Below are 13861 nucleotides of genomic sequence, written 5' to 3'. Positions count from 1 at the left end.
CAAAACATTGTCTGAAGCACATTCTCTGCAATACGCCTTACATTTAGCTGTAAACGTGTCATTATTATCTAGCAGGCAAGTGGCAAGTAGCACACAGACAGCATGCGCTAGCTGAATAATAATCATTCCACAAGCCTTTAAGCCAAGCGCAGAGATAACTAGTAATCATGTCCTGGCAAAAAAAAAAGTATTATTGCATATGCTGTCAAGTGTTCCTGCTCCTATAGTCAAAACAATGACGATGAAGAAAATGTGTGCGGCTTCTTCTTCACGTCTAGCTGATCTAAAGCTTTGGTGAGGTAAAGTGTTCCACGTCGGTCCTTAGGTCTGTTTTCCTTGTTTTGTTATTTCAATCTTATTTTTTTTTTTAGTCAAATAAAGCAGAATTCAAGCTGCGTTTGTGCATTTTATCCTCATCGTTACTACCTGATTTGTCCCTTTGTCCAAAGCCCACAGCTGCAAACCTTTTATTAACTCTGCGAGCACAGGATCCACAATCTGTCTGCTGCTAGATAATGGGAGCAGCTCCATTCCTCACTGCTTGCTGTGCAGAAAGAACAGATGAGTGAGAGAGATAACGCCGTCAAAGTCATTACCCTCCTCCTCCTTCTCCTCCAACACCTCCTCTACCACCACCACCTCTGCCTCTAGCTCTCTCTATCCCCCCTTCTCCTCTCTTTTTGTCCTCTTACAAAGAGAAACATCAAGCCAAACACAATGCACCTTACCCATCTTTCTTTCCTTTCTTTCTTTCCTTCCTTTCTTTCTCTCTTTCCCTCACTTCCATTCTCTCTCTCCGCCTCTTTTTTTTTTTCTTTTTTTTTCCGTTCAGTCCGAGGGCTCCCCGCCAGTGTGGAGAGAGCCCTGTTTACACGTAGTCCTGTAGGCTGTAGCCCTTCTTGATGTCGGGGGGCGGGGGTCGGGAGCGGGACGGCGAGTAGTACCCCTGCTCCTGGTCCTGGCCGAGCTTGTCCTGGTGCAGCTTGTCCAGCGCCCGGTGAGGCGACGGGGGCGGCCCCTCGTCGGCGTGGAGCAGCTTCTCCGGGACGGAGGCTTTCTCCCGGTTGCCGTTGGGCTGCGGCAGGGGCGGGGGCTGAGCGTGCGACTGGTCGGGCGACTGCGTCTGCTGCTCGCGACTCACCTGCTCGCGGTGTGGCGTCGCCACCGATGGCTGCTGCTCGGGTTGCTGCTGCTGCAGCGACGGCGGCGGCTTGGAGAGCGCCTTGCTGGGGTGGGAGGAGCCCGAGTCCAGGGGCCCCTGGCGCTTCCCCGGGCACGACAGGCAGAAAATCACGCCGGACGCCAGGAAGAACCCGGCCGACACGAAGGCAACGTAGACGGCGCCGCCGGGCTCGAACTTGCTGCTCTCCGGCACGCGGGCGTCCAGGAAGTTGGTGATGACCTCGTTGGTGAACCACGAGGCGGGCACCAGACACAGCACCCCGGACACCACGAAGCAGGCGCCCGCCGCGATGGCCGTGTGCCCCTTGGCGCGGTGGCTGCCCCCCCAGCGGGTGCACTTCAGCCCCAGGGCGGCCAGACACAGCCCCAGGGTGGCCATCATGCAGGAGAGCACCATGGTGGTGCGGGCCGTCTGCAGGTAGGCGGGCAGCGCCAGCACCGAGTACTTGAGCGTGCAGCTGAACACGCCGGTGCTCCACCAAGTGCAGTCCATCCACAGCCCCTGCATCTGCGAGATGGCCGTGATGATGTTGGGGCCCTGCTCGGCGCTCACCTTCCAGTTGGGCAGCAGCGTGGCCACCGTCGCCCCGAACACGCCCAGCAGAGCCAGGGCGAACGCCAGGATCTGGAGGGCGGAGGAGAGCATCGCGAACACTCCCCTCCTCTTCCCCGCGCCGGGCGCAGCCGAAAAACCTCCGCCGCTACCGCCTCCGCCGGCTCCTCCTCCTCCTCCTCCTCCGCCTCCGCCTCCTCCACCGGCGTCACCTTGCAGTGGCCCCGCTCTCCTCGCGCCCCCCTTTTCTCCGTCCTCGCTGGCACCGCTATCAGCCCGGCGCAGGTTCCCTGACAGCTGATAATTCCTCAGCGCAGGCTCCAGTGGGCTGCGATAAAGAGTGAAATGAGAATTGAACCGAGCGAGCAAGCGTGACGATCAGACAGATGGGGCTCCGAGGCTGGTGACTGGGAGAGGAGTCTGCTGCCTGCGATTTTTTTTTTTTTTAGATTATTTTTTTTTTGTTTAGTTTTTATTCACTGCTTTTAGCCCCCAATTTTTTCTCGCTCCCTTTTTGGTTTACAAGAGAGTATGAACGCGCCCTCTGGGATGGACTGCATTTTCACTCTGCATTCCAGTTTGGTGGACTTTTTTTTTTTTTTTTTTCGTGAACGGCTCAATTATATGTTTTTAAAGTGGCAGTGTCCCTCCATCTGCATAAGAGCTTATCCTGTGACAACAGACTCCCCGTCCACAGCGCCAGGTAAAAAAAAAAAAAATCTTCCAACTAAAAAAATCAAAACCATTTGCCAATCAAACGAGAATGTATGCGTTGGATCCATTTACACTTTTTCCATTTCTCCATGCACAATTTTCTTTTTTTTCACTAACAATAACAGCCGTGTCTTGTCATGCCTCATTGACATCCCACTAATTTATCGCCACAGTGTGAAGGCTGTAATTTAGAAATCGGGAGTGATATTTTTCAGACGGAAACGAAAGTACGTCTTACCTTCCTTGCGGTGCAATGCGTGCTGTTGTGCGTCAAGTAGCTCTGGAAGAATTCTGAACTCTGGAAAAGGGACACAAATAACAAAGTGAGAAAAAAAACCCCAGGAAAATCACAGACTTACTCGCAGTCCATTTTCCGCCAAGGTGCTTTTGAAATGGGTCTGCGCACCTTGCTTTATTGAGGGCTACTATGGAAATGTGGCAGACTGAACTGTAGAATGACCACACTCTATGTGCCGCAACGTTGAGCAGTGATTCGTCGCAGTCAAAGAGACGCTCTCCTGACCTGAAGGTCGTTCTCTCAGATAAGAAAAGTGAAGGGAAGCATCGCTCTCAGCTGGGCTGCGCAGCCATGAGGTGATAAAAGCCCTATGATAAGCTAATATTCATTCACATTGAATTTAAACCTCCTGACCACAGGAATGAAATGGTCCATTATTACCTGTGACAGGCAATTAACTGCGGCAACCACTGAATGCCTCTGAGGTTCGGCAGTCGGATGGTTTAGTAAAAAGAAAACGAACGGAATAAAATGTCAGCCCTTTTTTTTCTGGGTTTTTTGCTGCTCTGGAGGAAATTGCAGACTGTAGCTCAGATGTGAAAGCTCCATCCGCAGACACCCTCCCACCCACCCACCCTCTCCCACCTCCGCCCGGTTCATTCCTTCCCCCTCCTTCCTGTAATTTCTTTGGTATCTAAGGAAACATTAAATTACGGTGTATTATCAGATGAATGTTTGGTGTAGCAAGCCGCTGCTTATGCCGTGCTGCCTTCCCGTCTCCTCCATCAGTGTTGGGGCTGTGAATGACGGGGACCACCCATGCTGGCAGATGCCTGCCTGCCTACCTGAGACAGAGTTTTGGAACCAGAGGCATAAACACAAACCCAAAGCTATATTTTCTTTCAACTCAGCTGTTCCTCTTTTTCTCCCTTTTTTTCTCCAATTCTCCCTCCCTTACATCTCTGCCTCCAACTTGTTCCTGCCTGCTTCCAACAACAACAACAAAAAAAAAAAGACAGAAAAAAAAATCTCCGACCTCCCACTGCTCACCTCCCCAGCAACTCAAACACACCACAAGACACAGTGTGAGGAATTATGAACTGGGAGCATAAGCATCGTTTAACCTTAACACTCCACTCCCTCAACGTGTCCCATTATTCATAACTAGGGGTGTCCCTCCCCCCCATAAGAAAACGCCTGCAGGCTAACCATGGATCCCAAGGGAGATCCTACTAAACCCAAAGGCCAAATTTGCCATTAGCACAGCTGTAGGCCTCATTAGGAGATGGATTGTAACGCTAATGAATAGAGTCCATTAAAAGTGTGTGTCATTTGTGTGTGTGTGTGTCTGCATGTTTGTGTGTGTGTGTGTGTGTGTGTGTGTGTGTGTGTGTGTGTGTGCATGTTTGTGTATGGGTGCATTTAGAAGCTGTTCTCTTTCACTGGGCTCTGCCCCTGTAGGAGGGTGGATGGCTGAGGTTCGTCCAGCGGGGGGGGGGATCAGTAGGAGTGAAGGCCACGGAGGAGGCTGAGGACCACCTATGGGGCAGAGCACTAACATATGCAGGGCTACTGTGGAGAGAGGTCATGACTCTGTTGTATAGTGCAGGCGGGAGTGGGAATGATGAATTGTGAGTATACTTGAATATGTGGACACATATGGATATGGAATATGGATAGAAGTGTGTGTGTGTGTGTGTGTGTGTGTGTGTGTGTGTGTGTGTGTGTGTGTGTGTGTGTGTGTGTGTGTGTGTGTGTGTGTGTGTGTGTGTCAGCAGGGTCAAAACTCTTAGTCCAACCACAGTTTTATGTAATCAGTAGATCATCACACTGATGTAATGTAAGCTGTCTCTCAAATGCAAGATATTGTATTTTTGCACATGTGTAGAAATGAGTTTGTATATGATGACACACAAGTATATACAGTACATACAGTATTTTTGTGGCATATTTTACAGCTCCTTTGTAAATGTACACAATATAATGTCTGTATCAGGATATATACCAAAGAAAGTATGTAGGTATGTATTAATGTATGTACTGCATGTATAAGTATGTCAAAGTGTAAAGCAGTAAAGACAGGAGAGAAGTGAAGGAGAGAGTGAAAAAGAGAAAAGAAAAGAGAAGCAGAGAGTGAAATAGAAGGGAGAGAGTGATGTTTTCACAATACATTTTTATATTTTCATTGTATTTTTGTATTATATTTTATATTTTATATTGCTATGTTTAACATACTTATGTAAGATCTAGACAGAAAGTGTATGATTCCACACCCTAGATGTACTGTAAGTATGTGGGAGATATGGGGAGAGAGAATGAGAGAGAGAGAGAGAGAGAGAGAGAGAGAGGCAGAGAGAGAGGATGTGTGTGCTAAGTATGTGTAGATCTATGGCCCATGTTTCCATTGGCAGTCTGTGGTAGGCTACCGTGGGAGCTAGCGCTGGATTAATAATGCAGTTTAACACGGTCCCAGGGAGTGCTGGGCGATGTGTGGAGTTCCAGTGTAAGAGGACATGGCAGGCTATCACAGGCTCGCTTTATCTCCTGCCCCTTCTAAAGCTCCGCGCCAACACAGCACTTCTGTCACACACTCACACTCGGAGACTGGGAACTCTCTTGGAACAGCATCAACCAAGTGTGTTTTGATGGCTCAGTGTCAGTCATGTTAATTGTTGTGTGGGTACTGTACATCAGTATGGGTCAGGGGGTATGTGTGCCACTTAATGCCTCTGTAGGGTATAATTTGAGGGAAAGGGTTTGCCGTGGGATGTGTGTGGGAAAAGATGAATGAGTGGTTGTGGTGGAAGGCTTAAATGTCTCAGGCATTTCCTAGTGTTTTTCCTAGTGTTTTTTAAGCTTGTGATATTATGTCCTTGGATGGTTGCAGCAGATAGTTTTATGTTAATAAAGCTTCTTTGTTTTTGTTTCCTATTAATTTGTTTTTTGTTAAGTGAGCTCCTCTTTCAACAAACAAACCTTGGCTCTGTAAACAAAGCTATTCTCTGTAATTAACAAAGTCAGAAAGCTATACTGGACACTGACATTCAGTTCATCAGCAACAGCAAGGCCAGAGGTTCATTTCCCATGGAAAAAAACTGCCTTCGCAGAAACATCTGGTCAATGTCTAGATTAAACAAAAATCGTTAGTGGGAAACATTCTGCAACATTATTATTATGATGCAATTTTACACTTAGATGTCTCACAGCAATTAAAATCCACTTTCCATTCATTGTTGCCTCTCTTCTCAAAGTAGCCTGGCACATACTCCTGAAAATATATGATTATCACAATGAACTACTTGCCAAGTGAACAATAATTACAGTCACTTGAATCAATAGTTATTGTGTAAACTATGAACTGTGTGTACTCCAGCCGTTGACTAAAAACAGCAGTAGAGGCTGGTGGGATCGCAGGACAAGGCTGGTGCATCCACTGTGTGCTTTAGCTCCAGGGCTGCTGAAGGAGCGTGGGAAGGTTCACCCCAGGGACCAGTCTCTCTCTCAGGGGCTCTCACACAGTCACATGACCCGGTCCCCATTCTTTCCCGCGTTGGGCCTTGCCCGAGCTGCTGTCCCTCTTCATTTTCCCCCTTAAACTGGCCTTGTCTGTCATTAGCCACTTTGTTTACTATAGATTTCTGTCCCACATAGTCCCATGATTCGGCTGTGGTCTCTTGACTTTTGCTGGTATGAGGCACATGCCAGCGCCGAGACTCGGCTTGCTGATTCTTCCTGTGCCAAGATGAGCCACGGACACAAGAAAACCAGTGCGGAAACTGTCCTCCAGGCAACCGATTGGGAAGTACAGCCAAGAAAGTTGTTGTTGGTGATGAGTATCGCATTAGTATGAATAGACGCCTAGTTGAAAAACATTTATAAATACTTAAGATGCGAATCTTGCCCTCAATGGAACAAGTACTTTCAGATAGGCTTCCATGTGTGTTGTTCACAGGCAAACAAGACTGAGCTGACTTAGGTGTTTGATTGAAGTTTAAAAATAGCAGCAGGAAAGAATTTGTCGGTGTAAAATTTAAAGAGCATGCTCATGGTTAAAGAACAGGCCTGTTTACAAGCCCAATTAGGCAAGAATTTAGCAGAACATGTGCTTTTTTGTGTTGCTCCTTTTTTTTTATAAAGACACGCTCATACAAGGTCATAAATGTCTCTGCAGGCAGGTATTCATCTGGCATTTACTGGTTGTACTGCCAGAACCCGCTGAAGCATTTGGCACTGATTAGGCCTATAGAAATGAAAGAAAAAAAATAACACTTGCATGTGATTGGAGCATGTATGTATGTGGGGCTGATTGGCTTCGACTGCAGGAAAAACAACCTCGTAAAACGAAATGGCTTGAATGACATCAAGCTGAAGAGGCCTCAATCGCTCCCTATAACTGCGCCTTTTTCCGCAAGAGATAGCATTCAGCCTGACTCAGACCATCCAGAGCTGGACCGAAGGCGATAACAGGACTGTAGGGTCACTGCTCAATCATGAATAGAGATCTATTGTGCTGAACTACCCACATCACTCACCTACTCACAAAGCACACATCCTACATGGCATCCTTGAGGCCAGAGGAGGTCCCCTTGCTCAACATTTTTGCCTCTTTTTGTTCTCGTCTACTTCAGTGAGTTCTCTGTGTCTTTTCAAATCTATCACTGTAAGTGGGCACCAGTATTGTTTTACAGTCTGTCCACTCACAGCAAACAAAACCCAAATGAAATGCCACTGAAGTACTCACGCTCGGAACAGTTGGTGTCCATATAAGGACAAACATGGCTGGGTCCTGTCTGTGCCTGGAGGTATCTCCGTCTTTCCCACAACGCTGTCGTAACCCCTGCTCCTCACCTCCCTCTCCATCCCAATCATCACAAGCCCACTTGAATATAAATGGCTTATTTACTCCCACACTGAAAATAAGGCGGTTCTCGCTCTCACCTGACGGCTCGAGGAGTTGGGCTGTTTTTCTCGCCGGCTGAAGGGGCTGTCTCATAAGTACGGAGGACAGAACACTTTCCTTATGGTGATTGGTGAGGACGTCTGGCAGACTGTCACATTCAGAAAATATCCTCCCTCCTCTTCCCTAAGGATAACAGAGCAATGCTTTGAATGATTGTGATTGAAAAAGGAGAATTTTTTTTTTTTTTACGGCTGTCCTTGGATTTATTCTCATGAGCTGTATGGCGCGCTTAATAGACTAGTGGTTATTGGCTCCCGCTGGACCTTCCTGAAGGGAGACAAATGATGGAAAGTTGGAATACGGTGGAATAAACTGAGTGCTATGCAATGTTTGCTTTGCCCACTGGATTCCTCAGCTAATGTCTTCCTGAATGCATAAACATTGTGGTGCACATGGACGCATGCTTGAGGAGTAACATAGCAGACCACACTACTGGTCGTCTCCACACACACACAGATGGAAAAGAGAGAGAACGAGTCCAAATGGAAAAGAAAAGTCTCAACTCACCGATCAGTTTTCCAGCCTCAGTGGCCAAGAGCAACATCGGCTTCGTCTCGCTGTCATCCCAGCATTCTGCCAGTGAATGGATCGGTCAGTGTGTCTGTGTGTCTGTGTGTGTGTGTGTGTCCTCGCGCTCACACACACAGACAGGCACACAGCTGTATGCATGTGTGTGTGGCTACTGTGTCAGGTCAATGTGACACAGTGGCAAACAAAGGCTCACACAGGTAGAGAGAGAGAGTAGCCCCGGGCATGATGGAGGGAGTAGTTGAATGTCGGCTGAGCACAGCACATTCCTCTCACTCCACTTTCTCTCTCTCTCTCTCTCTCTCTCTCTTCTGTTAGTGTGTTATGCCTCTCTTGTTCTCAGTTGCTCTGTCACTCCCTGTCTCTAAAACACACTCTTTCAAACACACACACATACACACACACTCACTCACTCACATGTTCCACAACATTACTGTTGCGTGGTACTCTGCTCACGCTCAAAAGTCTTCTCCGCTCGGATTCAAAAAGTCCAGAGTCTTTCCCACACTGAGAGTCCAGCGGGCTCTCACAGCTCTGCTGCTGACAGTCTAGTCGCTGTAAAAAAAAAAAGAAAAGAAAAAAACTTCAGGCTCCAGGCGTTGTGTCGTTATCGTTGCCTGTCGTGTCTTCCGGCAGCGCGGCGGCTGAAGTCCGGATGAGTGTGACGTGACGGAGACAGAGCCGGGTCAGAGCCCTCTCTCTCTCTCTCTCTCTCTCTCTCTCTCTCTCTCTCTCTCTCTCTCACTGCTGGGGTGGAGGCTGGGGTGGAGGGGGTTCTCCCCCTCGGAGGCGCTCACTGTGGCTTTCTTCAAGGCACGCCAAGAGCAGGAAGAGATGGAGAGAAGAGAGGAGAGGAGAGTGTGGTGACAAGAGCTGAACTGAGATCTGGTTGAGATGGGTGGAAAGAGAAAAATGAGTGAAAAAGAGGAGAGAAGGGGGTGTGTGCAAGCGAGAATGAGAGCAAGAGGGAGGGAATGAGAGAGAGAGAGAGAGACGGAGAGGGTGTGTGTGAGAGAGAGAGGGTGTTTGTGAGAGAGTGAGGAGAGAGAGAGAGAGAGGGAAAGTGAGTGAGACGAGGAGGAGGAGGGAGGAGGACCTTAAAAGTGCCTGGTCTTCAGCGATTACTTCAACACTCTGTCAGTTCCAGTTAAGAGCTGAGCGGATACCATGGAGGAGCAGGGGGCTCGGCACAGCCAGGCCCGTCCTTCCCGCGCCGAGCCTGAGCCACCATTCACACTCATACACACACACACACGCACACATACACTTTTTCCTGCTTGCCGCGTGCGAGCGTCTCTCTCTCTGTGTCTCTCTCGCCCTCCTCTTCCTTCTCGACTCTCCCCTCCAATGAGTGTGTGACGCTCCAGATGGGAGTCCTCTTTGGTCCCAGTGGAACTCAGACCATGCCTCAGTGCGCCATGTCCTCCCTTCTTCTCTCCTCTCCTCTCTTCTGTTCTCTCCTCCCTCTCTTCTGGCTCGTGTTTACTGGCGCCGGGAGGTGGGATTTGCTTCTCATTTGGAATTTATGCGCCAGAGAGGAGTAGGCTGTCTTCATGGTCTTTCACACAGGTGTTACTGTGGCAACGGGAGCTCCGAACCTTCCCTCGCCATCACCGTCTGCACGCTGCTTGCTTTTCTTTCCCTTCCTTTTCCCCCCTTTCATCTTTTTATTTTTTTTTTAAATTAACAGCCTTTTCTTTCTTAAAAAATAAGGTTCCAGGCTGTCTCCTCGCGCCTTGCCTGGCTCACTTGTTTGGGCAAATACTCTTGAGCACCATTGCAGTGGAGCTAAAAAAAAAGAAGAAAAAAAAAGAAAGAAAGAACATCATTTGCTTCTTCAGCACAGACACCCTTTACTGCCATGGCTTTAATTCATATGTGACAAAGGGTGGCTGGCAGAGAGGCAGGCTGATGAAACCCCGAGCCCTGAGCCCCCACGCGCTCCATTAAAATCGCCCACAGCCACAGTCAGACAAAAGCACCCGGAGAGGAGGGCCTGTAATTATGACTCATTGGAGAGCTGTTTTGTCTGTTTCTTCTGCCTACATTCAGCTACAGCTTGGATGGGGAAGATTTGATGGGCCCAAGGGATCTGTCAGTCAGACGTTTTTCAAAGGCACTGGCACACACACATACACACACACACACACACACACACACACACACTCACACACAAACACACTCTTACGCAAACATTTTCTTAAGGCTAAAATTTTACATTCAAAAAGAGTCAGAAATCTGCTGGCTGACAGTGACTGTGGTGACTTGGATTTATAAAATCAGTACTCCCAGCATCTTGGATGCAGCACAGAGCAATGCGCCTCTAGACACACTCCAAAATATCTCTCTGACATACTTTCTTATGAGGGCATACATAATAAATCACATAGTATTCTTTTGTTAAGGATATGAAAACCAAGTGATTGTAGAAGACAGCATTTATTAAATAATACACCTTAATCTGTACAATGTCAATAAATGCTTACATAAAGAATCAAGAATATATTACAAATAAATTACAACCAAGTTTGAGTAAAACTGAAAACATTTTTCAATACTTGAAAAATAATACCGCAAATATCTCAAAACTCATGACATCTAAGACATTGTTTTAACTTAAACAAAAGCATGCCACTTAGATTAAAAAGTTCTTATAAATGTAATCACAAACATATTACCAAAAAGAGTAGGAAATATACAAATATAATTTAGACAAAATAGTCATTTGTGCATCTTTGTGAATCTTTGAATACCCATTCAATTTTTTTTTCAATCAAGCAATTCCAGTTTTGAACTAAAACTGCCTTTGTCGAAAGCTAAAATATACAAGCAAAAAGGGAATGTCAGTTGACGTAGGCAAATGGTCTTAGTGCTTAGAAAACAAGGCCACGAGGCAAGATATGCAGTAAACCCACAGAAGGTATTACAGCTCCATGGGTCCTATGTGTATGCTGCACAGTGCTGATGAAGTCTTAATACTCAAGCTTCTACAGGAGGAGCAGATCATGTATCAACTGATCTCTCTAGCTTTCTTCCGCTACAGCATGATGGCTTTCAAGGTATTCTTTACGTACAGCTTGCGTAACAAATTAAGGCTTTTAAAACATACGGGTGCCAAAAAGCTCTTGCGAGCAATCCAAGTTCTGCCATTCCAATCGGTCCATTCAAAGCATCGTCGCCATGGAAACAGCACATACAAGCACACTAGTCCCGAGTCCTTTGTTGGTCAAGGCTCCTTTCCCCGATCCCTACATGCTTAAGTCCTTCCTACAGGGTGGGGATAACAGCCTTCTGGATGCCCATGACCGTGTCGTAGAAGCAGTCCTCGTTGACCACCGAGGCCAGGCTCTGCACGCTGTAGTCTCTGGCCAGCAGAGAGTTGAGATCCATGGAGCTCTGCGAGTCCACCAGCCCCCCCGTGACGCACGGACCGACCTGGTGGTCAGCGCCCCCGGCCCTCTTCAGCCGGACGCCACCTCCCTCGCCGACGCCGTAGGCCACCGCTGCCGCCGCCACCACTGCCTCCTCGCCGCCGCCGAAGCTCAGCCTCTGGAGCTGGGCCTCGATGGCGCTGGTCAGCGAGTGGAGCCGCGCCCGCTTGTCCAGCTGCAGGGTCCGGTGACTCGGGTAGTCCCGCGGGCGGCTGGACAGAGGCGGTTCCGAGTGACAGTCGCCGTCCATGTCCAGCGGGACGGGCCGGAGGCCGTTGGGGTGAGGCGGGTGCCGCGGTAACCAAGGTCCAGCCTGAGCTGCGGCGGTCTGGATTGGCTGCGGTCTCCTGAAGGTGGCCAGGTGTTCTCTGCAGCTCCGCTCTATGGAGACGGTCCGCTTGGCGTTCTCCCTCAGCAGGGAGCGGATGGTCTTCAACACGTTGGCTTTGCTCTCCAAACCACTAGGGGGGGGGACGAGGAGAAAGGAATTGTCAGAAATTGTGACACAAGAAACTTGTGTAGAACCTGTGTAACACCGAACCTGTGTAACACCCACTGAATATTTTCCATGAAAAAAGACAAATTATTTGAATATATAATTTGACTTCAAGCACCTTAATTAAATGTAAATGATCACACAGAAGACTTTTGATCAGTTTTTTATCAAAGAATATAGTTTTTATATACAGTATTTAAAACTCTATTATTTCCTCTTTGCTCATGCAGAGGCATCCTGCTGACCCTCTTACCTGCTGCACAGCTGGAAGACGGTCTCTGGCCTCCCCTCCACCTCGGACTTGGTGTGGACCAGCTCCCAGATGCACGGGTTGTCTGAGCCTGTCAGGGAGAGTCGGGGGCTGTCAGCACGCCTTACAGAAAACAGCATTTTGTCTGCGAGTTATAAAAGATTCAATGTGGCGCAGCTGTGGGAGGGACGACCACGCAGGAAACAAGCGTTATTCAATTTGTGTGTAGTAATGTTATGCCTAGAAGGATTGGTATGAAATCTAATTTGGTGTTGATATGATATGTTGCTATATAATAATATAGCTGCTACCATTATTATTATCATTATTAATATTAAGTGAGAGAATACGAATACACTTCTTAAGGCCCCAGAGGTTGACCAAGACATACATAATGAATTCAGTAAGGGACTCTACAATCCTCTGGCAGCAACACCAGGATTTCAAAACACACAGTCTGCTTTGTGTTTAGAGGTGTGTGTAACAGCACTCAGGACTACTAGCGTTTCTCCATCTACAGGAGGGTCAGGTTTGGTGGACAGAAAGTCTTATAGAGCCTGTTTTGAGAACAGTGACTAGTGCAGTCTGTAAGAAGGAGGTTCCGCTGGAGGAAAAGAGCCTGTTCTGAGAACAGTGACTGATACGGTCTCCAAGGAAAGATGGCACTCAGTCCACACACATACAGCTGTGCTACATTTCTGGACATCAGAATATCAGATGAAAATGGCACAGCGTCCCTCCCTCAGAGATGCCCGTAGGCCAGCCAAGCCCCCCACTGTTGTACGTAATGGCACATGATGAAGGTTTGACCAACAAAGAGAATATTCAATATATAGTGTTGAGAAACTAAGATGGGGGGTTGGTTGGTGGTGGTGGTGAGTGTGTATGTGTGTGTGTGTGTGTCTGTGTGTGTGTGTGTGTGTATGTGTGTGTATGTGTGTGTGTGTGTGTGTGTGTGTGGCGAGGGTCAGTGAGTGAGCTGCACCAACCTGCTGTGTTTCCCAAGCGTACTTGCAGAGCGGACACAGGAATGAGCCAGCGGAACTTGAAGGGATCCAGGTCTCCCTGTGAGTAGGCTGAACGAGACGCAGTCTGAAGAAGAAGAAGAAGACACAAACACACACATTAGGCATTTATCAGCGACACACATTATAGCCAATATCAGAGACACACGACACACATATTAGCCATTGTTACACACAGGCATTGCAAAAAAGCAAATGTAAAAAACAAAGATATGTCTTTTTCCCCCCGAAAGATTTGAGACTCACCATTCTCTTCTTCAGTTTGGTACTCTCACGGTACACCAAAATGGCGGCCCTCTTGAAGACTGGGGAGAAGGGAAAAGAAAGTGATGTCATTCACACACATTGTGTTGTTTTCTTCATAATGTATGACATCTCTGGGCTGGGATGGGGTTAGATCAGATCCTTCCATCCAAACTAAATTCCCATCATGCAATGCAACACTCACGGAAGAGGGTGAGTTCCGGATCCTTCCGCATGCGGC

General features: G+C 47.9%; 2 protein-coding genes and 1 long non-coding RNA gene across 3 annotated transcripts in view; all 3 read right to left on the bottom strand.

Moving 5' to 3' along the window:
- Positions 1-355: 355 nt before the first annotated feature.
- Positions 356-1899, bottom strand: LOC134098171 (claudin-20). Its single transcript, XM_062551150.1, has 2 exons — positions 640-1899; positions 356-600 (listed from the first exon to the last, which is right to left on the bottom strand). The coding sequence occupies exon 1, from the start codon at positions 1826-1828 to the stop codon at positions 869-871; it is 960 nt and encodes a 319-aa protein (XP_062407134.1). The 5' UTR covers positions 1829-1899; the 3' UTR covers positions 356-600; positions 640-868.
- A 37-nt stretch (positions 1900-1936) lies between these two features.
- LOC134098060 (uncharacterized) lies at positions 1937-9121 on the bottom strand. Its single transcript, XR_009940998.1, has 3 exons — positions 8155-9121; positions 2688-2747; positions 1937-2063 (listed from the first exon to the last, which is right to left on the bottom strand). It is a non-coding gene; the product is annotated as an uncharacterized LOC134098060 (long non-coding RNA).
- Positions 9122-10479: 1358 nt separating this feature from the next.
- Positions 10480-13861, bottom strand: part of LOC134098339 (rho guanine nucleotide exchange factor TIAM2) — a 28252-nt gene continuing 24870 nt past the window's right edge. The window contains exons 19-23 of the mRNA XM_062551369.1: positions 13826-13861; positions 13624-13682; positions 13342-13444; positions 12356-12443; positions 10480-12067 (exon numbers count right to left, since the gene is read on the bottom strand). The exon at positions 13826-13861 is cut by the window's right edge and continues 73 nt beyond it. Coding sequence (XP_062407353.1) covers positions 11443-12067; positions 12356-12443; positions 13342-13444; positions 13624-13682; positions 13826-13861 — 911 coding nt within the window. The 3' untranslated portion in view covers positions 10480-11442. The remainder of the gene's footprint in view (positions 12068-12355; positions 12444-13341; positions 13445-13623; positions 13683-13825) is intronic.

Source organism: Sardina pilchardus, chromosome 12 (genome assembly GCF_963854185.1).
Source record: "Sardina pilchardus chromosome 12, fSarPil1.1, whole genome shotgun sequence".
NCBI lineage: Eukaryota > Metazoa > Chordata > Actinopteri > Clupeiformes > Clupeidae > Sardina > Sardina pilchardus.
Note: the sequence above shows the minus strand (reverse complement) of the source record. Positions and strands in the feature narration are given on the sequence as shown.

Coding starts and splice junctions, on each gene's coding strand:
- LOC134098171 (XM_062551150.1), bottom strand. CDS start 1,828: ATGCTCTCCTCCGCCCTCCAGATCCTGGCGTTCGCCCTGGCTCTGCTG.